This window comes from Hypanus sabinus, chromosome 17 (assembly GCF_030144855.1).
Source record: "Hypanus sabinus isolate sHypSab1 chromosome 17, sHypSab1.hap1, whole genome shotgun sequence".
Classification (NCBI taxonomy): Eukaryota; Metazoa; Chordata; class Chondrichthyes; order Myliobatiformes; family Dasyatidae; genus Hypanus; species Hypanus sabinus.
In genome coordinates, this window is record NC_082722.1 from 64416524 (window position 1) to 64441020 (window position 24497).

Sequence of the window (24497 nt, forward strand, 5' to 3'; positions counted from 1 at the left end):
TAAAGGGGAGATTAGGGGTTTTTTTTATTAAAAAGAGAGCAACTGATACCTGGAGCACACTGCCAGAGATGGTGGTGGAATCAGATACAATCACTATGTTTAAGAGGCATTTATACACACGCTTAAATAAGCATGGTATAGAAGGATGTGGTCCTAGTGGATGCTGGTAAATGGGATTAGTGCAAGTGGGCAAAAAGGTTGACATGGACATGGTGGGTTGAAGAGGTTGTTTCTATGCTCTAACACTGCATGACTTTTAAATCTTCAGATTGAGAGTCATCATCTTACTCTTTCAAAAGTCTTTAAATGGCAATGACATTTTCCCTTGCACTTCTACCTATTTTCTGCAATTACAATAATATTAAACTATTCCCGTTCCAACATATCGATCCATGGCCTCCTCTTGTGCCAAGGTAAGGCCACCCTCAGGTTGAAGGAGCAACACCATATATTCCATCTGAGTACCCTGCAACCTGATGGCATGAATATAGATTTCTCCTTCCAGTGAACAAATTTTCTCCCAACCCTTTCCTCTATTCCCCACTCTGACCTTTCACTTCTTCTCACCGGCCTATCACTACCCACTAAGTCCACTCCTCCTTCCCTTTCTCCTACAGTCCACTCTCCCCTCCTATCAGATTCTTTCTTCTCCAACCTTTGACCTTCCACCCAACGGGCTTCACCTTCACCTTCCAGCTAGCCTTGCTCCCTTCCCCCACCGATTTATTCTGCCATCTTTCCCCCTTCCTTCTCAGTTCTGATGAAGGGTCTTGGCATGAAATATCGACAGATACTGCCTGACCTGCTGAGTTCCTCCAGCATTTTGTCTGGGTTGCATCAGATTTCCAACATCTATAGACTTCCTTGTGTTTGAAGCTAACTCCTCAGCTGGATGCACTGAAAACAGAACAGTTCTTTTTTCAACACTCCAGAATAGCCTACCATTCAGGTTTGTAATGAGCTGTCAGTCCTACACAAGCATCAACACAACATTGTGTTCCTGATGCTGGATTGAAAGCTGTTTTGAACAATTCAAACTGTGGTTGATTTTTTTTTTGTTAAAAATGCTTATGCTCTGCAAACTTGGTTCATACTTCTCAAATCAAAACTAGAAGAAAATACTTACAGTACATTAGTTCCCAGTACCAGAATACCCAATTGTGACAGGTACACCTTCAAGTAAACACAGCCCATAAAGCCTAACAGCTTGGTGGTAAACCTTCAATATCCTGATGACCTCTATCATGTACTGCTGAAATTTCTCAACTCCACTAATAAAGAGCTGCAAACAGCCATTCAACCCCTTGTCATTCAATCTGATCATTGTTGATCTTTGACTTTAATAAACCTTAACCTCTAAATATCAGCCTTAATGTACTTATAATTTCTAAAGAGTATATTTATCTGAAAAAGAATCCAGTGCTTTCCCCATATTTATAATGGTAATCTCTTCTTGGGCTTCCAGCCAGGTACAGGTATCAATTTTGACCAACATTTCAATGACAAACTCGGCCATCTTCATCAGGGATGATGCCTGGGCATGTCTAGTCTGGTGGTATATATTCCCCTGTTGCTCATCCCTCCTGATTGGTTCGTCATCCAATCAGGTTTCTACTGTCCTACCTTGTTTACAATCGTCTTTGTTAAAATTCCTTTCCTCTAATTTTATTTCAATGGTTTCCTTCACCAGGCAGTCTCAAAAGCCATTTGCACGGCACAGTAGATTCATGCCGTCAAAATCAATCCTATGGCCATTGCAAATGCAATGTTCTGCTGTCGGTTAATTTCTCCAGGTAACCCAAATGGATACACCTCCTGTGCTCTAAGATGAATGTTTCACTCTAAGTAAGAACTGGAATTCAGTTGTAAACAAGGTGGGACAGCAGAAACCTGATTGGATGAGGACTAACCAATCAGGAGGGACGGATGATGGGGGTATAAATACCACCAGACTAGACATGTCCAGCCTGAAGGTGGCAGAGTTTGTCATTGAAACGGCGGTTAAAATCGATACCTGAACCCTGCTGGAATCCAAGAGAATTTATTTGTACTATACTTATCTCTTTGTCTTCTTGAGTGACGACATGTCTTCTAATTTCAGTTCTGAATGGCCATCCTTTTACTCTGAGACTATTCTAGCTACTCCTGCACTTGTAAATGCCAATTCCCTATCAACCTTGTCAGTCATACTAGAAATTTGTTAGTTTCCATTAGATCACCTATTGTTATTCCATCTCAAGAGGATATAATCTCATCTTCCTAAGAAAAATCTCAAAACTTCCAACATTGCTTCTTCCAATGATTGTTTTTACCTCTTGTAGCTGAGAATTTATAAAGCTTTGCTCAGCCAGCCTTTGGACCATTGTGAGCAGCTTTGGGCCCCTTATCTAAGGAAGGACATGCTGGTATTAGAGAGGATCCAGAGGAGGTTCATGAGAATAATCCCACAAATGTAAGAGTTAGCAAATGAGGAGTATTTGATGACTCCAGGCCTGTACTCGCCGGAGCTTAGAAAAATAGAGGAGTGTTGGGATTACATTGAAACCTACCAAATATTGAAAGCAGCACACACAACATGCTGGAGGAACTCCGCAGGCCAAGTAGCATCTATGGAAAAGAATACAGCTGATGTTCTAGGCCAAGACCCTTCAGCAGGACTGGAGAAAAAAAGATGAACAGTCAGAGTTAAAAGGTGGGGATAGGAGAGGAAGAAAGACAAGGTGATAGGTGAAACTAGGAGGGGAAGGGATGAAGTAAAGCGCTGCAAGTTGATTAGTTAAAGCAATTTAGAGCTGGAGATGGTGGAATCTAATAGGAGAGGACAGAAGGCCATGGAGGAAGGAAAAAAGGGGGAGGAATACCAAAGGGAAGCAATGGTCAGACAAGGTGAAGGAGGGAAGAGGAGATGGGGAATAAAGAAGTGTGGGGGACCACTACAGCAATTTTGAGAAACAATGTTCATGCCGTCAGGTTGGAGGCTACCAGGCGATGAGATCACACTCAGGTTGGAGGAGCAGGACCTCATACTCCATTGGGGTAGCCTCCAACCTGATGGCATGAACATCGATTTCTCTAACTTCTGGTAATGGCTCCCATCTCTTTTCACTCTCTCACTTTATCTCCTTGCCTACCTATTGCCTCCCTTTGGTGCTCTCCCCTCTTTTACTTTCTTCCATGGCCTCCTGTCCTCTCCTATTAGATTCCCCCTTCTCCAGCCCTGTATCTCTTTCACCATTCAACTTCCCAGCTCTTTACTTCACCCTCCCCACTGCAAGTTTCAGCTATCATCTTGTACGTATCTCTTCCTCCCCTCCCCCCAGCTCTGACTCCTCATCATTTTTTCTCCAAACCTGTTGAAGGGTTATGGCCGAAACATTGCCTGTATTCTTTTCTATAGCTGCTGCCTAGCCTGCTGAGTTCCACCAACTTACTGTGTGTGTTGATTGGATTTCCAGCATCTGCAGATTTTCTCTTGTTTGTGATCAAATATTGAAAGGCCTAGAAGAGTGGGTATGGAGAGGATGTTTCCAACACTGATAACGTCTAGTTCCAGAGGGCACAGACTCATAATGCAAGAACATCCTTTTAGAACAGAGATAGAGAGGACTTTCTTTAGCAAAGAAGGTGGTGAACCTGTGGAATTCATTGCCACAGGCAGCTGTGGAGGCCGAGTGATTGGGTATACTTTAAGTAGACATTAACAGGTTCTTAATTAGCAAGGACATCAAAGAATGGGGGTTGACAAGGGTAATAAGTCTGACATGATCGAATGGTGGAGTAGACTCAATGGGCCAATGACCTTATTTTACTCCTATGTCTTATAATCTTGTGGTCTTATGGAATAACTTTCCTTACAACCAAAAAGCTGAATGGCTGAAAATTTCCATCCTTGATGGGACTTCTAACATTCAGAATTCACACAAACCTAGATCTTGGTACACCTTATTTCTCACCAGAAGTGAGGCTCAGATTATGAATGGAGTAGACCAATATTAAATATCAAATAAACAAGAGAAGCATTTAGGTAAGTTACTTTATTTCCAAAGCCTGATTCTGATTTGCATAGCAGGGAAATTAAGGGTTATGGGGAAAAGGCATATAGGTGGAGCCAAGTCTACAGCCAGATCTTGTTGAATGGCGGAGCAGGCTTGACAGGCCTGAAGGCCTAAAGGCCTACTCCTGCTCCTATTTCTTATGTTGTTTTGTTCCTTCTGAGGTAGCTAAAGGATTTTTCCTCAAACTAAAACACAGCATGTCCTCGCAACTATTTTAATTTCATCAAAAAATATCGTTACTTTCCATACTAATGCAGAGAGAGGAGAGCAAAGTAGTGTGACTATTTAGCTGCTGCCTTGCACTTCCATGTGGTCATGTCCAATCCTGATCTCATGTGCTGCCTGTGTGGAGTTTGCACACTCTCCCTGTGATTGTGTCAGATTCCTCTAACTGCGCCAATTTCCTCCAAAGTCTCAAAGATGTTGGTGGGGAGGGGGTTAGAAGGTTAGCTGGCCAGTGTGAGGTACCTCTAATGTGTGGGTAAAGGTAATGCTGGAGATGAAAGAGATTATGTGTAGAGAATAATAAAAATGAGAGTAATGTAGGATTAATGTAAATGGGTGGTCAATGATCGATAGGTGAGTTGATATTCTATTTCTACACCATATGATAACATGACAGGCCTGAAGAGACAAATAAATAGAGAGTAAGAGAGAGAGAGAGAGAGAGAGAGAGAGAGAGAGAGAGAGAAATATTTATATATATTATTTTTTTTAATTTTTAGACATCCGTTAGTCTTGAGAGACCATGGATTTGCACCTTGAAAAGTTTCCAGGGTGCAGGCCTGGGCAGGGTTGTATGGGAGACCGGCAGTTGCCCATGCTGCAAGTCTCTCCTCTCCATGCCACTGATGTTGTCCAAGGGAAGGGCAAGGGCCGATACAGCTTGGCGCCTGTGTTGTCACAGAGCAATGTGTGGTTAAGTGCTTTGCTCAAGGACACAGCACACTGCCTTAGCTGAGGCTTGAACTAGCCACCTTCAGATCACTAGACCAATGCCTTAACCACTTGGCCATGCGCCAACACACATGTATAAGACAGGCACTTAAAAAGTATCCCACTGCTTGGAATGGCTCCATGAATCCTATGCATACATAAGAAAGCTGCAAAAACTGCATATTAATGACGTAATGTTTCCCGTGCCTACCCCTTCTCCAGGTTAAATAATCCACAGGAAGGTGCCCTTGACTGAATTCAAACATTGGCTGCCTGGCTTAATTAATACATTAGTACTCTGTGAAAGTTGAACACAAAAGGTATATTCAGGAATCTGGAGTCAGTCGGCCATCTTTGAGATCTTAATGGAGACCTTAAACAGAATTTAATGTATAGTATTTGTATGCAAAGAATGTTTTATGTCTACTTATTCTACAAAAAACAATATCGTCGTGTTGGTCACATCGCTTAAAATCCTCATAAATTTACAATATTTTTTCTGAGCCTTTCTGTAAAATAGTGCCAAAAAGATGTAGTCAATTTCCAGCTGTGTTTGATTGAGGCATTGCTACATCAAACTGTATCACGGATTGTACAAGTTCAAAGTTCAAAGTGTCAGGTGTTGGTTAGATCAATTAAAACAAAATGTTTGCATCTTTGATTAGAATCTCCATTACTTGGGATATAAAACAGACAATGCAGGAAAAACTTAGCAAGTCAGGCAACATCTATGAAAATTTCAATACTTCAGGTTGAAGACACTTCAGAATTGGAAGAGAGAAGAGAGTTAGCTTTAAACTGTAGAGGGTATGAAGGGAGGTACTTAGAGAAAACAGAGAAGATCTGTGATATCATGGGTCCGAGATCACACCCTGTTTAGATATTCCCATTTTTCCGATTTCTCCAAAGCAGAGAGAGGTTTTGATCATATATCAAAGTTCAAAGTAAGCTCTTTTATTTTCCTAACTGCTGGATTCATCCCTCCACTCCAGGATAGAGCAACAACAGAATTTCATAAGGCTCACCTTCTGTCCCTCCAGTGTCCGCATTCATTGGAGCAGCATTTGCAACTTATGCCAGCTTCGACAAGAATCCACCACCTGGCATAACTTCCCCTCAACTTCCCTTTCAGCATTTCAAAAGGGACCCACTTTCTTCACAAGTTCCTGATCCACCAGCCACTCCCTTTCTTCCAGCACTTTTCCATGGATCATAGGAGATGCTACCCCTGCCATTTCAGATCCTCCCTTCCCACCATCCCAGAACATAAACTGTCCTTCCAAATGAAGCAATGATTCACTTGTACTTTTTCCAATCTAGTGTACAGCATTTGGTGATCAAAATGGGGTTTCTCTACACTGGGAAAACCAAGTAGAGATTGGATGACTCCTTTGCTAGACATCTAAGATTAGTCCATATAGGCAATCCTGGGCTTCCTATTGACTGCCACTTTAATCCTGCATCCCATTTCCACTCTGATCTCCCTGTGGGCTCCTGCACAACCAATGAGGCCAAGGTTAGCCCAAGGGACAGCAACTCATCTTCTGCTTGCGCACATTGCAACTTTCTGGTATCAATATCAATCCCTGTGACTTCAGCTAACTCTCTTTCTCTACCCATCAGGTTTTCATCTCCGACAGTTGCACAGATTTTCGTTCTCCATTAATACCGCATGACCAGTTGAGTATGTACTAGTCCCGCTTTTCCTACATTTTGTGTCCCTTTGGCTGTATTCTCACTCTCCTTTTCCCCCATCCCATAGAATTGTGTCAGCTTTTTCTTTCTAACTGCCCACATTAACCGATCAGGTAGCTAACCTCTAAAACTTACCCCTAGGTAATCCTGACTTCACCCTATCAAACGTTCCCTTTACCTCATTCATCTCTTCCTAGCCTTCACTGCAACGTAAAATTATCTTGTTCTTTTCCCTCTCTTCCAGTTGTCTCTGACCTAAGCAACAACCCTGTTTCTGCTTCCACAGATGCAGCCTGACCTGCTGAGTGTTTCCAACATTTTCTGCTTTTATTTCAGATTTTCAGCATCTGCATTTATTTTCCATTGTTAACTGGAAGCATAGTTGAAGGTAAATTAAGTGCATTAAGTCCTTTTTCCCTCTGACAGTTCTTTTACAATGATTGAATGAAGCAGTATTATCCATGTTTTCCAACGATTACTTACTAATGTGCATTATAATGTGCATAAAAAGGCACACAAATTCATAGACAACATCTGACTTCCATCACATTTTCTGCCCTCAGAGATGCCAGTTCATTGGTCCCTAAGTTATGCTTACCTCTTTTACAAGAGTTGCCTCGAACTCCTGGAGCTGTTGCTGGAAGCTAATGTTTGGGTTGGCATACGATCGGACAGACTTCACTGCGAACAAACACTCCTCCCAGCTATAATCAGTCACCGTCATGAGGTATGCCGTCACCATGGTTGTGCTGCGTGACACTCCAGCCAAGCTGTGCCGCGAGGAGCAGTGGGATGATAAAGAGAAAAATGCTGAATAATACGCCTTAACGTAACATTACATGAAGAAAACAAAGCAAGCATGGATTGAGAAATAACTGACATGGCACCTACCAATGGACAATGCATCCTCCACCGTGAATTCGACTTTCGTGGATAAACTTGATACATTCCTTAAAGTACTGTATCCTAAAAATATAAATCAGTGAAGCATTACTTTATTTTTCACACACAAGAGATGCAGAATAGATGAAGAGAAGAGTTAGTCCAGAAGCTTTTAAAATACTTGATAATCTGCACTATAGTATAAAGTTCTAGTAATCTCATTACAAGAATAGAATTAGATTTCAGAACAGACAATGAATCAGCCCATGAACACTATAACACTATCTCACTATTTTTACAGTACTGTGTAAAGGTCTTAGATATATATATAGCGAGGGTGCCTATGACTTTTGCACAGTACCGTATTTGTCAACGTGGACCGGAAGAGTGAGTTGGTAAATCCGGTGTTTGCAAAGGAGGTTGGGAATGGCGAGGGTGGAGCGCCGAGGTAGGGATGTGGGACAGGTGCCACACCCAGCCCTGCGTCACCAGGCAAGGTCATTTGATTCCAAACAGTTGGTTTATCGATCATTGTAGAGTGCTTTCCGCTCCCTCCCTTCTGCCTTCCCTTTTTCCCAACCCTCTCCCTGCCCCCTTCCAGTCGATATGGAGACTCATATCGGAATCAGGTTGATCATCACTCACATATGTCATGAAATTAGTTTTTTTTGCAGAAGTACAGTGCAATATATAAGATTACGACAGTACTGTGCAAAAGTCTAAGGCACGTGTATACTCCAGCAGTTGATGATTACTGGACCAAACCTCAATGGAATTAGTATCATTTCCAGAGGCTGTGGAGGAACAGCCAAAGGAATCATCACCAGCAGCACCATCAAAGCTATGGGTAAATAGTCACACTGCCTTGGGAAAAGCAAAGACTGTGGGAGTAAAGTCCTACAGGAAATCTGGAGCGGAGTCCTAAGATGGATTGCTTACTTCGTCACCTTCTGGCAACTCCTGCAGCTGTATATTGGCTCATCATTTCCTTTGGGCTCTGCCAGCAATGCTGAGCAGACGCTCTTGACATCAGGGCAGCCCAAGAACTCCATATCCCCTTGTGCCACCATGGAGAGGACACTCTAGCGAAGTTGCAAGGTATAGTCACAACACAGGAAGTGGCAGTTACCCATTATAAGCTCATCCAGCTGGCACAAGGGGCCACTTCTGATGGTGGAAGAGATTATGGGTTCTCACTGGACAGCTACCGCCTGCCTCAAGTTGGGCAGCCCCCCCAGCCAGTAAGGTGCCGCCCCACCACTGCCTGCCTGCCTCACTGGGTGAGTGGGGCTCAGAGTTCACCTCGACAAGCAGGCCGTGAGTCCACGCCAGGCAGAAGGATTAAAACTAGGAAGCTGCCAGCCCTTCGCCTCGCAAGCTGGAACATCCGACCACATGACTGACAACCTCCTACAGGTCGACAATGCCCACAAAGCGGCTGTCATTACAGGGAGCTCACCGGGCTGAACATCAACATTGCCTGCCTCCAGGAGAGCAGCTCAGCAGATAACAGTTCCATCAGAGAGTCCAATTACACCTTCTTTTGGCAGGGTCTCGCTCATGAAGAGCCAAGGCAGTACGGGGGTTGGTTTTGCAGTGAAGAACTCTATCATCGCCACCATGAAACCACCAACAAGCAGAACAGAAATGATCCTTGCTTTCTGCTTATCGTCGCTTTCCGAACCACAAACCTCCTGAGCATCTGTGTCCCAACACTTTGTTCTCCACAGAGGCCAACCATCAGTACTACAAGGCCCTGGACGGGCCTAGAATCCCAAGCACCAAAGGATTGTACCTGTCAGTGCTAGGGTTGGCATTGACCACGAAGCATAGCTTTCTTGCCTTGGCCATCATGGCGTTGCCAAGATGAATGAGAACGGGCAGAGACTGCTAGAGTTGTGCTGCCATCATGAACTGTGCATCACCAACACGTATTTTCAGTGTAAGGAATGGCACAAGGCCTCCTGGAGGCACCCAGAGTCCCACCACCGGCATCAGTTCAACTTTATCAAAGCCAGGTGCAGGGTCCTGAACGGTGTCCTTGCCACTTGCAGGTACCACAGTGCAGACTGCGAGACAGACCGTTCCCTTGTTGTCTGCAGAGTGGGGCTAACACCAAAGGGGGCTCCATCATTCCAAGACTAAGGGCTGATCTCGCATCCACGCCTGCTGTACAGCGAACTCTGACAGTGTACAGAAATTCACAGATGCCTTTGAAGCCGCAATGAGGAATGGTTCTGGTGACAGTACCTCTATTGTCTCCAAGTGGCCACAACTCTGTGATGCCATTACACCTCGGGCAGAACACCATTTGGGAAAAAGGAGCTCAAGAACGCAGATTGGCACGAAGTGCACTGGGAAGAAATAGAGCAAGCGACCGAGGCAAAGAGGAAAGCCCCGCTGGCCTACAAGCAAACCTCCTGCACCAGCACACGCGATGCCCTCAGAGCTGCTAGAAACAAGGCACAGCGAATCGCTCGACGTTGCGCAAACAGCTACTGGCTGAATTTATGCAGCATAATCCAATTGCCCACCGACAGCAGGAATGCAAGAGGGACGTTTGAAGGTATCAAGTCAGCAACAGGCCCCGCAGCCACCAAGACAGCCCCACTGAAGTTAAAAAGTGGAGTAGTGATCACAGACCAGAGCAAGCAGCTCGAACGTTGGGTCGAGCACTACCTGCAGCTGTATGCAACCCGGAACTTGGTGACTGAAACTGCCCTGGAGGCAATGTCTGACTTGCCAGTCATGGAAGAGCTTGATGCGTTGCCAATTATGGAAGATCTCAGCAAAACCATCGACTGTCTCACAAGTGGGAACCCCAGGGAAAGGCAAAATTCCCTCAAAGTTCTGATGAGCAGGAAGCCTGCTTTGCTGCTTTCCTATGTCTTTGCTGAGAGAAAGGCCACATGCAAGATGCCAAGGTTGTCACACTGTACAAGAACAAGGGTGACCGTAGCGATTGCTACAACTATCGTGGCATCTCTCTGCTTAGTATTGTGGGGAAAGTGTTCGCCCACATCGTCTTGGCACGATTTCGGAGCCTTGCATCCAGAGTCTACCCAAAGTCCCAGTGTGGGTTTGGAGCAGACAGGTCTACAGTGGACATGAACTTCTCACTGGGCCAGCTGCAGGAGAAGTGTTGAGAGCAGCAGAAGCCAGTGTACACAACCTTCATTGATCTGACCAAAGTGTTCAACCTTGTCAGCAGAAATGGGGTAGTCAAGCTCCTGCTAAAGATTGGCTGGCACCTCCCCCCCAAGACTGCACAGCATTGTCCGCTTCAAAGGAGCAACTTCTGATGCCTCTCCAGTGGGCAGCAGAGTGACATAAGGTGTGTCTTGCCACCAACCCTCTTTGGCATCTTCTTCTCCGTGCTCCTTCACTAAGCTTTGGCAGACTGCACTGAAGACAGCTAGCTTCATGTAAGAACTGATGGCAAGCTGTTCAACATCGGTTGCTTGTGCTCCAAGACCAAAGTTAGGCCAGCCTTCATCCATGAGATGCTGTTTGCTGATGATGCAGCGTTGACGTCACACACTGAAGGCGGACTCCAACAACTGATTCACCGCTTCTCCCACGCCTGCGAGGAGTATGGGTTAACCGTCAGTCTGAAGACGACAAACATCATGGTTCACGGAGCAGAATTTCTGCCTGAAATCACCATCGATAGTTGCTCTCTTGATGTAGTTGACTCCTTCGCTTCCCCTGGGTCGACCATCCCCAGCTCCCTGTCCATCAAAGCAGAGGTGAACAGCTGGATTGCCAAAGCTGCAGCTGCCATGGCCAGACTGATCAAGAGCGTGTGGAACAACAGACAGCTGACAAAGAGCAAGCTGCATGTGTACCAGGCATGTGTGGTCAGGACACTCCTCTATGCAAGCGAGGCTTGGACACAATACATTAGCCAAGAGAAGAGGCCAAGCTCCTTCCACCTACACTGCCTTAGGCACATCTTGCACACCCAGCAGGACAGGATCACCAACACAGAGGTTCTGCAGTGGGCTGACACCTCCAGCATCCACGCACTACTCAGCCACAGACGCCTCAGATGGCTGGGCCATGTCAAAATGGAAGACCAGGGACGCTTTCCCAAGGACATGCTGCATGGCGAGCTGAGTAAGGGTTACTGCCCACGAGGAAGACCATGCCTCTGCTACAGTGATGTCTGCAAGTGTGACGTGAAGCTGGCAGGCATCGACCACCGCATGTGGGAGGAAACAGTTGAAGACCAGACAGCATGGAGGACCACAATCAAAAGGTGCGCAACATGCTGAGATAGCAAGGACCAACATGCTCATGAACGAGAGAGTCAGCAGAAAAGCCAGATCTACATCACCCGGAGCACTTCCTTCCTTCACCTGCAGCCGCTGTGAATGAGGCTGTTACTCTAGAGCAGGGATATACAAGAAAGTGCAAATAACCCCATCTACAACCCCAAGGTCCGTCAGAAAAGTATTACACCATCTCGAGACGTACAGATGCCAATTTTGAGATGATTATATGCCTAAGAATTTCACACAGTACTGTACCCTTCCAGCAACTTTTGTGCCATGTCCTTTTCCAACATGGTCAATAACCACTGACAATTGGTTAAATGAGGACAGTTGACAAGAACCTTTGTCTGACTCAGATGGTGATGGAAAGCTGAAATTTACTATCTGAAGGGGCAATGGAGGCAAAAATGTTCATGATTTTTAAAGAGTACTTTTACACATACTTACAATACCATAACCCCCAAGGCTACAGTACCATAAGCATGAAATGGATCTTGCACTCGGTAACCACCTTTCATGAGGAAGACTGATGCGGGCTGGAGTGCTTTGGTTAAAAAAGGCCCTGTGGCCTGGCACTGAACTGAACTAAACTGAATACTACTGCAGGGTCTCGGCCTGAAACGTCAACTGTGCTCTTTTCCACAGATGCTGCCTGGCCTGCTGAGTTCCTCCAGCATTTTGTGTGTGTGGCTTGAATACTACTGCACTCCTGGCTTGATGTTTGATATTTTACGTGTTCTTCACTCATTTTTTTCCCATTTGCGCAATTTGTTTTTTATTCGCGTGCTGGGAGTTTAGTTTTTTTTTGAATGGGTTCCATGGAGTTCCTTTGTTTCATGGCTGCCTGGGGGAGGACAAACCTCAGGGCTGTACACATGCTTTGATAATAAATGTACATTGAATCTTTGAATTTTGAATCTTAACTCTCCGTGGAACTTTATGGGCGTGATGCAGCAAATTACCCCACTTTCATAAATTGCACAATGTACAAAATGCAAAATAGGCTCTTTGGAAATACACTGCACCGTTCCCCTTTGGCAGTATTTCAGCATGGAGACACAATAACATGGAAGTCTTCTAGATTTTTAATTGCCCTTTGCCAATTGTGGAAAACAGGCCCTTAATTTTAACTGCATTTTGACTTTTTATTGACATTGCACAGTACTTTAGCCAGAGTGGTGAACCTGTGGAATTCATTGCCAGAGGCAGCTGTGGAGGCCTACTCTTTACAAGTATTTAAGGCAAAGATTGATAGATTCTTGATTGGTCGGGGCTCGAAGGGATATGCGGAGAAGGCAGGAGATCAGGACTGAGAGGAATAATGGACCAGCCATTATGAAGTGGCAGAGCAGACTCGATGGGCCAAATGGCCTAATTCTGCTCCTATATCTTATGGTCTTATAGTTACTGAGCCCAGTGGGCAAGGACTTCATTTTGCTATGTACAGTATCAGTACTGACAAGTGCATCATTTACTGCCCATGCCACAACTGTTCCTCGAAGGTTATGCTGCCAGCAATATTCTAAAGAAATTGGCAATAGAAATAAGTAGCCTTGCTTATAGCTAAGAATCTTTTACCACCACAGATTCCAAAGGTGGCACAAAATCAAAAATCCTCTAAACTTGTGAACCTAATCTCTTCTGTAAACTATCAACTACCACTCAAGAGCTACAAGGCTCGAAAATGCTAATGACAAATTAAGCTTCACATAATCACATGGCTTTCTGTTTCCTATTAATAAAATAATTAATATATCAAAGTTATACCATTAGAATGTATAAGGCTTTCCTCCACAATTATGCTATCACATGGAGAAATTTCATATCCTATTAAGAATCTTAACGAGAGATTCTGCAGATTTTGGAAATCCAGAGTAGCATAAACAGTCCTGATAAAGGGTCTTGGACCAAAACATCAGCCCTTTATTCCTCTGCAAGGATGCTGCCTGACCTGCTGAGCTCCTCCAGCATTTCGTGTGTGTTACTATATTACTTATTTTGTATAACAGCCCCGGCATTGTTGAAAATTGATCTGAAAGCTGCGGCTGAACCTGACACTGGTTGCTGGGCTGGAATTTCAGTGTTTTCTCTGTTCCTTGATGAGGTCAGATAATGACCATCTCTGGGGATAATCTCTGGAGTTAAGCAATGACATGTGTTTTCAGCTGTAACTACTGACACAATCGTGGAGTACCTTAATCTGCCAGTCGTCTCAAAGTGCACTTTTACACAAAAAGCAATTGAAAGAAGGCTCCAACGACTCTGACAGAGCGACAATAAAATAATTACCCAAAGGCAGTATTATTTAAATTTGCTGTCTTAACTAGAGCAATTGCATAGTTTGATCTTGGTTATGACGCTGCAGTAATTCCTCACAGTATATGAAGTTAACTCCATGGGTAAATATTATGTTCTAAGTGATGAGATTTATATTCCTGTATTTTACATTTTCTGCCCTTCCTTATCCATTACGGCCCCCTCCCCCTGACCCCAACACTCAATTCATAAAACATTAAACACAGTACAGGCCCTTCGGCCCACAATGGTGTGCTGACCTTTTAACCTACTCATGTTCTATTCCCACATACTCCTCCATTTTTCCCCCACTAGCGAGCTGCTGGACTTGGTGCGCTTGCTTCAGCCTCCTAGGCGGTGCACAATCCAACAAATGGTGGAAATAATCGGTTTTGTCACGTTTCTCGTGATCAGAAGAAAGACCCTGTTGGACGTCGGTGCTGTAAGATGCTGCAACTCCGATTCACTGGTTCATTGGAGAGACCAACAGCAGGGGTGCTGCGTTGCCTCTCTTGTTGCACAATCAAGACCCTCGTGCATCAGGTTGCCCTTTGCAGTGGCCGGTGAAGGAGAATCCCGGATTCCTTACTGGGTTGGGGGCTGGCCCATCCCTCCAGTGTTCACTCCCAGTAAGACAAGCATCAATCTACAGGCCACGACTCTCAGGAACCTGACCGATATGTATTTTGTAACTGTACATTTTGTTGCTATCATAATTACACGTGCTCTGTATGACTGTGTTTTGCACCTTGGCAGCAGAGAAAACCTTGGTGTTTCGATTGGTTGTATTCCTGTGCATGGTTGAATAACAATTAAACTTGAAGTTGAACTTCTCTAACATCCATTAAACATTCCTAATGCATCTGCCAGCACCCCTTCAATTTCTTGAGGCAATTGATCCCAAATTACGCTTATGGTATATGTAGCATAAAAAACTAATTTTATTTCCTTCCTCATCTGTGGAAAATATTACCTTTTTGAGTTCAAAGATCTTTCTCGCCTCCCTGACAACCCATCCCCATGATCCTGGAAATTAAAAGGTTGATGTATGAGGAGTGTTTGGTGGCTCTAGGCCTGTACTCGCTGGAGTTTAGAAGAACGAGGGTAGTTCTTATTGAAACCTATCAAATGTGGAAAGACTTAGGTAGAATGGATGTGTTTCCTATGGTGGGAAATTCTAGGACCTGGAGGCACAACCTCAAAATAGAAGGTCATCCCTTTAGAACAGAGATGAGGAAGTAAAGGATGGTGAATCTATGGAATTCATTGCCACAGACAGCCAGCGGAAGGTTTGTGGTTAGAGAGGGTGTCAAAGGTTATGGGGAGAAGGCCGGAGAATCGTTTGAGAGGGACAATAAGTCAGCCATGTTGGAATGGTGGAGCGGACTCCACGGGCCAAATGGCCGAATTCTGCTCCTACCGTATGTCTTATCTGTGGTACCTGGAGAAGAGCTCCCTGTAATCTGAACCTCATGGAGGCAGAATACCCAGACAAGGATGGATAGATAGTTCAAAAGAGCCAGCAGGAAAGAAGCAGAACAAAACTTAAACTAAAATAAGCAGATTGTTTTCCCTAGCCCAGGAACCTAAAGGTTTCCAAAGAACAGCAGAAGTCTCAAGGATTCATCAATGCCAGCTGTGCATTTCCTATATCATAGTCTCCAATTAATGGGAGCATTGAATAGGTCCCACTGAACTATGGACTTTCACAGCTGTGGAAATTGCTCATTGTCTCACAGAGCAGCATGTGCACGTTTGTAGGGAGCAAGCAAATCCTCCGCCAGCGAGTTGTGTCTCCAAGTGACACCCCTGTAGAACAGAAATGAGGAGGAATTTCTGTAGCCAGAGGGTGGTGAATCTGTGGAGTTCCTTGCCACAGATGGTTGTGGAGGCCAAGTCATTGGGTATATTTAAAGTGAAGCTTGATAGGTTCTTGATTAAAAAGTGTGTCAAAGGTTATGAGAAGAAGGTGAAGAATACTGTTGAGAGGGGTAATAAATCAGGCATGGTGGAATGGTGAAGCAAACTTGATGGGCTGGATGGCTTAATTCTACTCTTATTGTCTTATGGTCCTAAATCAGCTACAGAGCAAACAAGTACTTTCCTCCATATATAAGAATGGAAACAGCTGGAAACACTCTGCAGGTCAGGCAGCATCTGTAAAAATATTTTTTAAATATTGAGGACCTTACCTTACTCATGCTGATATTTGCAATGAACTGAGGGAACTGCAGTTTACCAGAAGTGACAGAGATTCTCCTTTGAGGAGGATGGTTTTTCATTACAATGAGAAAGAAAGAGGCCTTTCTTCCCACTAGATTCATGTCAGCTCTGAACTGTGCAATCCCATTAGTCCTTCTCCCTGTCCTTATTTCCCTATATTCTACAACTTATTTCTTTCACATGCCCATCAATCTTCTTTTGATTCTTTCGGCACTTACCTATACCAGGGATAACTTATTCCACCATGCCCCCTATGCCGAGGGAAGAAGACACTGAAGCATATCATCAGCTGCTGCCCAAAAGCCCGGGGGGAAGGGGCGTTATCATTGTCTCATCAGCCAGGTGCTGAAGACAGTGGCGGCCACCTTGTGCATAGCCTTCGTCTAAGCCAAACACCATTGTCCAGTAAAGCAAGCAATTGCTTTCATTAAGGCGGGGGAAAAGGCTCAAATCCAACCCAAGACATCTGCCAGCCTTCAAGGAATAGCAAAGGACTGGCAATTGAGAGTCGGCCTAGGGAAACAGCTCAGATTCCCTAAACACATCTCCTCGACCATGCTTAGGCCAGACCTAGGGCTGCTGTCAGACATCTAGACAGGTGGTCATGTTGGAGCTGACCGTTCCCTGGGAGGACCAGAGAGAGGAGGCCTATGAAAGGGAAAAGACTAAGTGCCAAGACTTGGTGGAGGAGTGCTGCAGCAAGAGGTGGCGGGCACACTGTATGCTCAGGGAGGTGGGCTGCAGAGGGCTTGGTGGTCAATCCCTTTGCTGAGGCCAGACGGGCATCTCAGGAGCTCAAAAGAGGAAAGCCATCAGGAGCTCCACAGGGGTAACAGAGCGAGCCTCGAGATGGCTGTGGATCAGGAGGAGTGACCCGTGGTAGAACGCTACTCAGACACAAGCCAGGGCCTGGTCAACCCCGGCCGGCTCGCCCAGGCGAGGGTGTCTGATGGTGGAAGACCCAAAGCACCCTGTGATCCCGGGTTACGTCACTGATGATGTGTCTGAGCGCTTCACAAGGTGTATCATTCCGTCAGCCGATTAACAAACCAACACATCAGCGGGAAGCCAAATTACCCAGCAGAATTTAAGGTCTGGAACACTAGCGTAGCAGTTAGTGCAATACTTTACTGTGACAGCTTTCAGCGATCTGAGTTTAATTGCCGCCTCCGCCTCTAAGGAGTTTGTATTTTCTCCCCATGACTGTGTGGGTTTCCTCCAGGTGCTCTGGTTTCCTCCACATTCCAAAGAGGTACAGGTCAGGGCTGGTGAGTTATAGGCATGCTATGTTGGCACCAGAAGACTGGCAACACTTGGCAGGCTGCCTAACGCAATCCCTGCTGAGTTGATATGACAAAATTGTTGCATTTCACTGCATATTTCAACGTCTCAATATACAAGTGACAAATAAAGCTAATCCCTTTAGAAATTGTTTAGATCGTGCAAACTCCACACGGACAGCACATGAGGTTTGTCTCAAAGCCATTGAATGTTACCACAAGGCAGTAGTTCGATCTGCTTTACCACCATAGTGTAGTGTTCAATGCATTGGTATCTTCTATTACCAATGTCATCGAATGAGGGGTCACAGTCTTAGAACAGAAGGTAAGACAGAGATGAAGAGCAATTTGTTCTCTTAGGGATGGTGACCTGATATGAATTCTCTACCAAAAAAAAATGGCAAGTCAGCTAAGTCACAGAAGAGATTAAGGAAGAGATTGATAGATTATAGACATGAAAGGCTTGCAAGGGAAGAGTGGGAATGTGGTAATGAGACAAAAGATCCACTATAATCACATTGAAAGTTCAAGTTCAAAGTATATTTACTTTCCAACTATGTATATGTCACCATATACAAAATTACTTTTAGATTCATTTCCGGGAAAATAAAAAAATACAAAAGAACTTATGAAAAACTGTACATAAACAACCAATGTGCAAAAGAAGACAAATTCTGCAAACAAATAAATAAATAATACTGGGAACATGTGATGTGGAGCCCATGAAGGTGAGTCTGTAGGTTGTGGAGTCAGTTCAGAGTTGAGGTGAGTGGATTTATCCACCTTAGTTCAGGAGCCAGATGGCTGAACTGCTCCTGGACCTGCTGATGTGGGGCCTAAGGCTCCTGTACCTCCTGCCCAATGGTAGTTGTGAGAGGAGAGCATGGAAAGATGGGAAAATGGAGCAGGCTCAAGGAGATTAATTTTGCTCCTATTTTCTATATGTCCATGTCCAATGTTTCCTCAAAATCACCCGTCTGTTCACAGAACTTCACTTTATGACTTCTCTGTCCTATCTTTGAGAATCATCATTCAGTAACAAAATATAATGACCTGGGTTGATTTCACCTTTAAGACAAACATGTATCTATTCTACCATTTACGCAGATTCAACATTCTGCTTGCTCTGGGGATTGCAATGTTATTGCAAATATGCTAATTACATAAAGAAGGTTCATCATATGCTTGAATTCCTTCGAGCGCATTGAAAATACTGGGGAGACAAAAACATTGATGCATGTAGCACTGTGGTTAAACTGGGCCCCTCAAATATGTCACGGAACTGAACGCAAACAAGTGAACAGTGTCAGCACAGTTTCAGCCTCTCAAGTTGTGGTAAGTTGTGACACATGCGGGTCCCTAGAGAGAATGTCCAATTTTTCTTAAAGGTAACAAGAACTGAAAATGCTGGAAGCACTCAGCAGGTCAGACAGCACCTGGGTAAAGAGAAAGAGAGTTAATGTTTCAGTGGAAGGCCCAACTACAGATAAATAGCTCACTAAAGCCATGTCATTAGCAGACAGGGTGGTGAAAGAAGGTGAATGGCACATTGGCCTTCGTCAAAAAGGGAACTGAGTACAGGAGTTGGAACATTATGTTCCAGTTGTGCAAGACATTGTTGGACCTCGTTTATAATATTGTGTGATGTCCTGCTCATCCTGCTATAGGAAAGATATCTTTAAACTGGAAAGTGTGTGGAGAAGATTCACAGGGATGCTGCCAGAACTTGAGGGGGTGAGTTATAAGGAGAAGTTGGGCAGGCTAGGACTTTACTGCTTGAAACATTAAAGACTGAGGGGTGACCTTGCAGAGATAGAAACTAGCTTTATTTGTCACACATACATCAAAACATACAGTGAAACTCGTTCTTTGCATCAAGGACCAACACAGAACGAGATGTGCTGGGGGCAACCTGCAAGGTCACAATGCTTCCTGTGAATGCCCACAACTTCCTAACCCTAACTCATACATCTTTGCAATGTGGGAGGAAACCACGGCATCAGGAGGAAACCCATGTGGTTGTGGAGAGAACACACTAACTCCTTACTGACAGCTGCAGGAACTGAACCCCAATCCTACAGCTAACACTGTAAAGCATTACACTATCCACTAGACTACCAAATATGTGTATAAGATTGTAAAAAAAAAAGAAATTGGATAAACACACTGTCTTATTCTGAGTGAAGGATAACTAAAGACTAAAGGTCATAGATTGAGGTCAGAGGTAAAAGAATCATAAGGGATCTGAAAGGCAACTTCTTCACACAGAGGGTGATGTGTCTATGGAATGAGTTGCCAGAGACAGTGCTTGAGGCAAGTATTTTAGTTCTATTTTATTTAGAGATACAGCGTGGTAACAGGCCTTTCTGATCTAATGAGCTGATGTTGCCCAGTTACACCCAGGTCACCATTAAACCTACTAACCCATTTGTCTTTGAGGTTTGAGAGGACGCCGGAGTACCTGAAGACCGTTAGCTCTGATATCTTATAGTCTTAGAGACTGGGGCTGAGAGGGAAAATGGTGAAATGCCTTGATGAAATGCCTGAGTCAAAGAGCCAAATAGCCCAATTCTGCTCCTATCTCTTGTGGTCTTACAGAAACCCGTCATGGGGTGAGTGTACAAACTCCTCATATACAATAGCGGGAAGTGAACCCAGGTCGCTGGCATTGTAATAGTACTATGCTAACCACTATGCTACCACGCTGCCCCCAATAACACCATTCAAAAGTCATTTAGATAGGTGCATGGATGTGAAAGGGTTAAAATGATATGGGCCAGACATGGGCAAATAGGACCCGTGTGATGGGCTGAATGGCCTGCTTCCAAGCTGCATTACTCTATGACCCCACGACCCTTCGTCAGAAGAGGGAGAGGGAGAAACAAGTTAGTTTTAAACTCCAGCAAAACTGGGGAAAAGACAGGACAAGGAGAATATCGTCGATAGAGAGAGGTTAGACTTACTGCGAGTTTAAGCTGGAGAGGTCACCTGGCTGATAGTTTAGTGGCAGAGTCAGAGAGAGACGTTATGGAACAAAAAGCAATGAAGATGAGCGAGTTTAGAGGGTGAGGACAGGGATAAAGGAACATGAAATATGCATAATACAGGGCTGTGGGGTTTGCCCAGCAGTGCAGCCTGTGCTAATTCATTTAAGAGATACAGCACAGAACAGGCCCTTCTGGCCCAACAAGCCACACCGCCCAGCAACCCACCTCTTTACCCTAGCCTAATCACAGGACAATTTACAAAGACCAATAAACCTGCGAGCCAGTACGTCTTTGGATTGTGAGAGGAAACCGGAGCACCCAGAGGAAAACCATGGGAAGGACGTACAAACTTCTTGCAGACGGCAGTGGAATTGAACTCTGAACTCGGACACCTCAAGCTATAAGAGCATCACGTTAACCGTTACACTGCCAGGGCACTCGGAAAAAGAGAGATCACTGATGGACGAAAACGAGCATCACTGATGGACAAATTATAGAACAAACGCTCTGTAATTTAGCAAGTTACCCGAACTTGTAGAATTTGATACTGAGTTTCATAGGCTGCAACATACCCTGACAGGCGATCATCAAATAGGGTTCAATTCCTGCCTCTGAGGCATTTGTACGTTCTCTCTCCTCCGGGTGTGACAGTTACCCTCCACATTCCAGAAAGGTACAGGTTAGAGTTACTGAGTCATGGGCAAGCTATGTTGGCACTAGAAGGATTGCAATACTTGCAGACTGCCCAGCACAGTCCTCGTTGATTTGATTTGAGGCTAACGAGCATTTCACTGTAAGTTTTGATGTTTTCAATATATATTTGACAAAGCTAATAAAGCAAATCTTTAAACTTCTCATGTAATTTGTAAGGTTACCACTATCCAAACATGTGATAGGACAGAAAAATCATGATTTCCTTGAGCAACACTAATTACTAGTGAATAGAATCATCATGCTTTAAAGCATAGAGGTGTGCCCACCCAGCCCATCAAACTCTCAATAGCTCTTCTTAAGAGCTGCCACATCAGTCCCACAATTCCTTTTCCACACTTCCTCCAGATCTAATCGTTACAACAAAATCTCCCTCTACCTTCTGTGTTGATTGTAACATTAGTATTAAAACAGCATAATCTTTATACAAAAGCTCTATTTGATATCATCAATCATACTTCTAAGAGACGAATCAAAGACCAACCCACTCGCAGTTGGGAATGTCACTTATGGATATCATCAATGACCAAATAGTTCATCCCTATGAATCAATCACGATGCTATTTGCACTTTTCTAGTTTGCGTAAGTAAGAATGGACAGCCCTTGTGTTCTGTTATCAAGGATACCATTAAACAATTTGTTGATACAGTGCTAAAAGACATGGCTTGTCTTGCTATTTGCAGCACTTCAAAAACTAACAGTTTATTTTTCACTCTTAAGTAACACACACAAAACACTGGAGGAACGCAACAGGTCAGGCAGCAGCTATGTGAAGGAATAAACTATCGAAGTTTTGGGCTAAGAACACTTTGTCTTTATTCCTCTCCATGGATGCTGCCTGATCTGCAGAGTTCCTCCAGCATTTTGTGTGCGTTCGTCTGGATTTCCAGCACCTGTAGAATCTCTTGTGTTTCATTCCTAAGTAATTTTGATTGCAGTGGGCTAAAAATCTACCCAAGGTTTTTTTTCTTTTTGGCACCAATAAGATGAGTTAAATAATGGACCTGTGTCGACAATGGTCACAGAGGTAACACTTCAACAGCTTAAGGATTGAGTAGCTGTGCGTTCATACTTCCAAAGAATAACAGAGGGTAGCTCCAGTGAGCAGTTCATCAAACTGAATAAACAGTGGAACCATACTGAGGCAGCATTGGGAAGGTGCGGAGTGAAGAAACCAAAGAAAAGTTCTTGTGATGGAAGAAAACCAGCATGTGGCTGAGACAAGAACCAGGGATTCCTGTAGACATCAAACTCCCATAAACTTACAATGCAGAAGTCCTTGATTTATACGTCCGCCTTATAGCAACCGGGTTTCCTAAACACTTCATTACTCATTAACAACCTAAATATAGCTCCTTAAGCCTTCTATTTAAGCTGAATGTTCTTCTCTACAATGGAAAAGGCAATTACAGAAAAAAAAAGATTGTGTTTGCCTGCCTTAATGTGTCCATTATATGTAGGACTATGTTGTATTTACAAAGAAGGCATGCCAGCAGCTATATTTCATTAGGAGTTTGAGGAGATTTGGTATGTCACCTTAGATTCTAGCAATTTTCTACAGATGTACCATGAAGAGCATTCTAACTGGTTACAACATTGTCTGGTATGGACGGACCACTACACAGGATCAGAAAAAAACTGCAGAGGGTTGCAAACTCAGTCAGCTCCATCATAGACACTAGCCTCTCCAGAATCAAGGCCATCTTCAAAAGGCAATGCCTCAAAAAAAAGCAGCATCCATCATTACGGATGCTACAGCAAGAAGTTAGAGAAAGGTGTAAAACTGGTCAGCTCTGTCATGGGTACTAGCCTCAGTAGTATCCAAGATATCTTCAAGAAGTGGTGCCTCAAAAAGGCGATGTCCATTATTAAGGACCGTCATCACCCAGGACATGCCCTCTTTTCAGGGTTACCATCAGAAAGGAGGTACAGAAGCTTGAAGGCACACACTCAGTGTTCAGGAACAGCTTCTTCCCCTCTGCCCTTTGATTTCTAAATGGATATTGAACCCATGAACTCTACCTCACATTTTTCATATTATTTCTGTTTTTGCACTATTTTAACTATTTAATATACATATTAATATACTTACTGTAATTGAGCTATTGATTTATTTCTATACTTATTAGGTATTGTATTGTACTGCTGCCGCTAAGTTAATGGATTTCACGATATGTGCCATTGATAATAAACCTGATTCTGATTCTGGGACTCTCATCACCCAAGATATTCTCTCATCATCTATCATCATGTATGATGATATACTATCATCAGGGAAGATGTGCAGGGGAACCCTGCAGACATACACTCAATGTTTTACAAAGAGCTTCTGCCCCTCCGCCATCGTATTCCTGAACAGACAGTGAACCAACCCATGAACACTACCTCAATAATTTTTGCTCTCTTATGTTCTACTTATTGAATTTAATTTAATATCATCTGTAATTCTTATTGTAATTTATCATAATATTTTATGTATTGCGTTTACTGTTGCCATAAAACAACAGATTTCACAACAAATGTCGGTGATAATAAAGCTGATGCTGATACCTGGGGGCTGGGGGAGAGCAGTGGACCAGGAACAGGGACTGATGACAGCAACATCAAACACGGGCTGAGGGCGAAAGGACTCTATCAGTGATGTGAGATATAAGGCAAGAGAAGAGAGCACTGGAAAACGGAAACTGGGATAAGCATAGATAAAAACCCAGCAGAATTCATCAAAAAATTACTTAATAAGACCTGATCAATTAGATCAAAGCTTTAGAAAGCTGTGAATTTGGATGTTTGAGGGTATCGTGCTAAGAAAGCTGGTAAATTTTATTTTGTAATCTAGGGACCAGCCACATCTTCATTCCAATCTCTCCTCCTCCATCCGCCTATGACTCTACCTTACCTGGATCCCCCTATTGCTTGTCAGCTCTCGTTCCAGCCCTTTCCCTCACCTCTTGTACCCTTTATAACTCTCCTCCATCTTTCAGTCCCGATGAAGGGTCTCAGCCCAAAATGTGGACTGTTTATTCCCTTCATTAGATGCTGTCTGACCTGCTGAGTTCCTCATACCAGTGGGTTGTTCTGGATTTCCAGCATCTGCAGAATCACTTGAATTTATCACATAGTGTCAAATAAGCAGATAGGTAAGGTGGGAACATAGT

General features: G+C 44.0%; 1 protein-coding gene across 1 annotated transcript in view; it reads right to left on the reverse strand.

The window, feature by feature from the left end:
- The window catches only part of dusp22a (dual specificity phosphatase 22a), a 195937-nt gene that overhangs the window by 23741 nt on the left and 147699 nt on the right, over positions 1-24497 (reverse strand). Inside the window, exons 6-7 of the mRNA XM_059993200.1 lie at positions 7578-7652; positions 7285-7456 (exon numbers count right to left, since the gene is read on the reverse strand). Coding sequence (XP_059849183.1) covers positions 7285-7456; positions 7578-7652 — 247 coding nt within the window. The remainder of the gene's footprint in view (positions 1-7284; positions 7457-7577; positions 7653-24497) is intronic.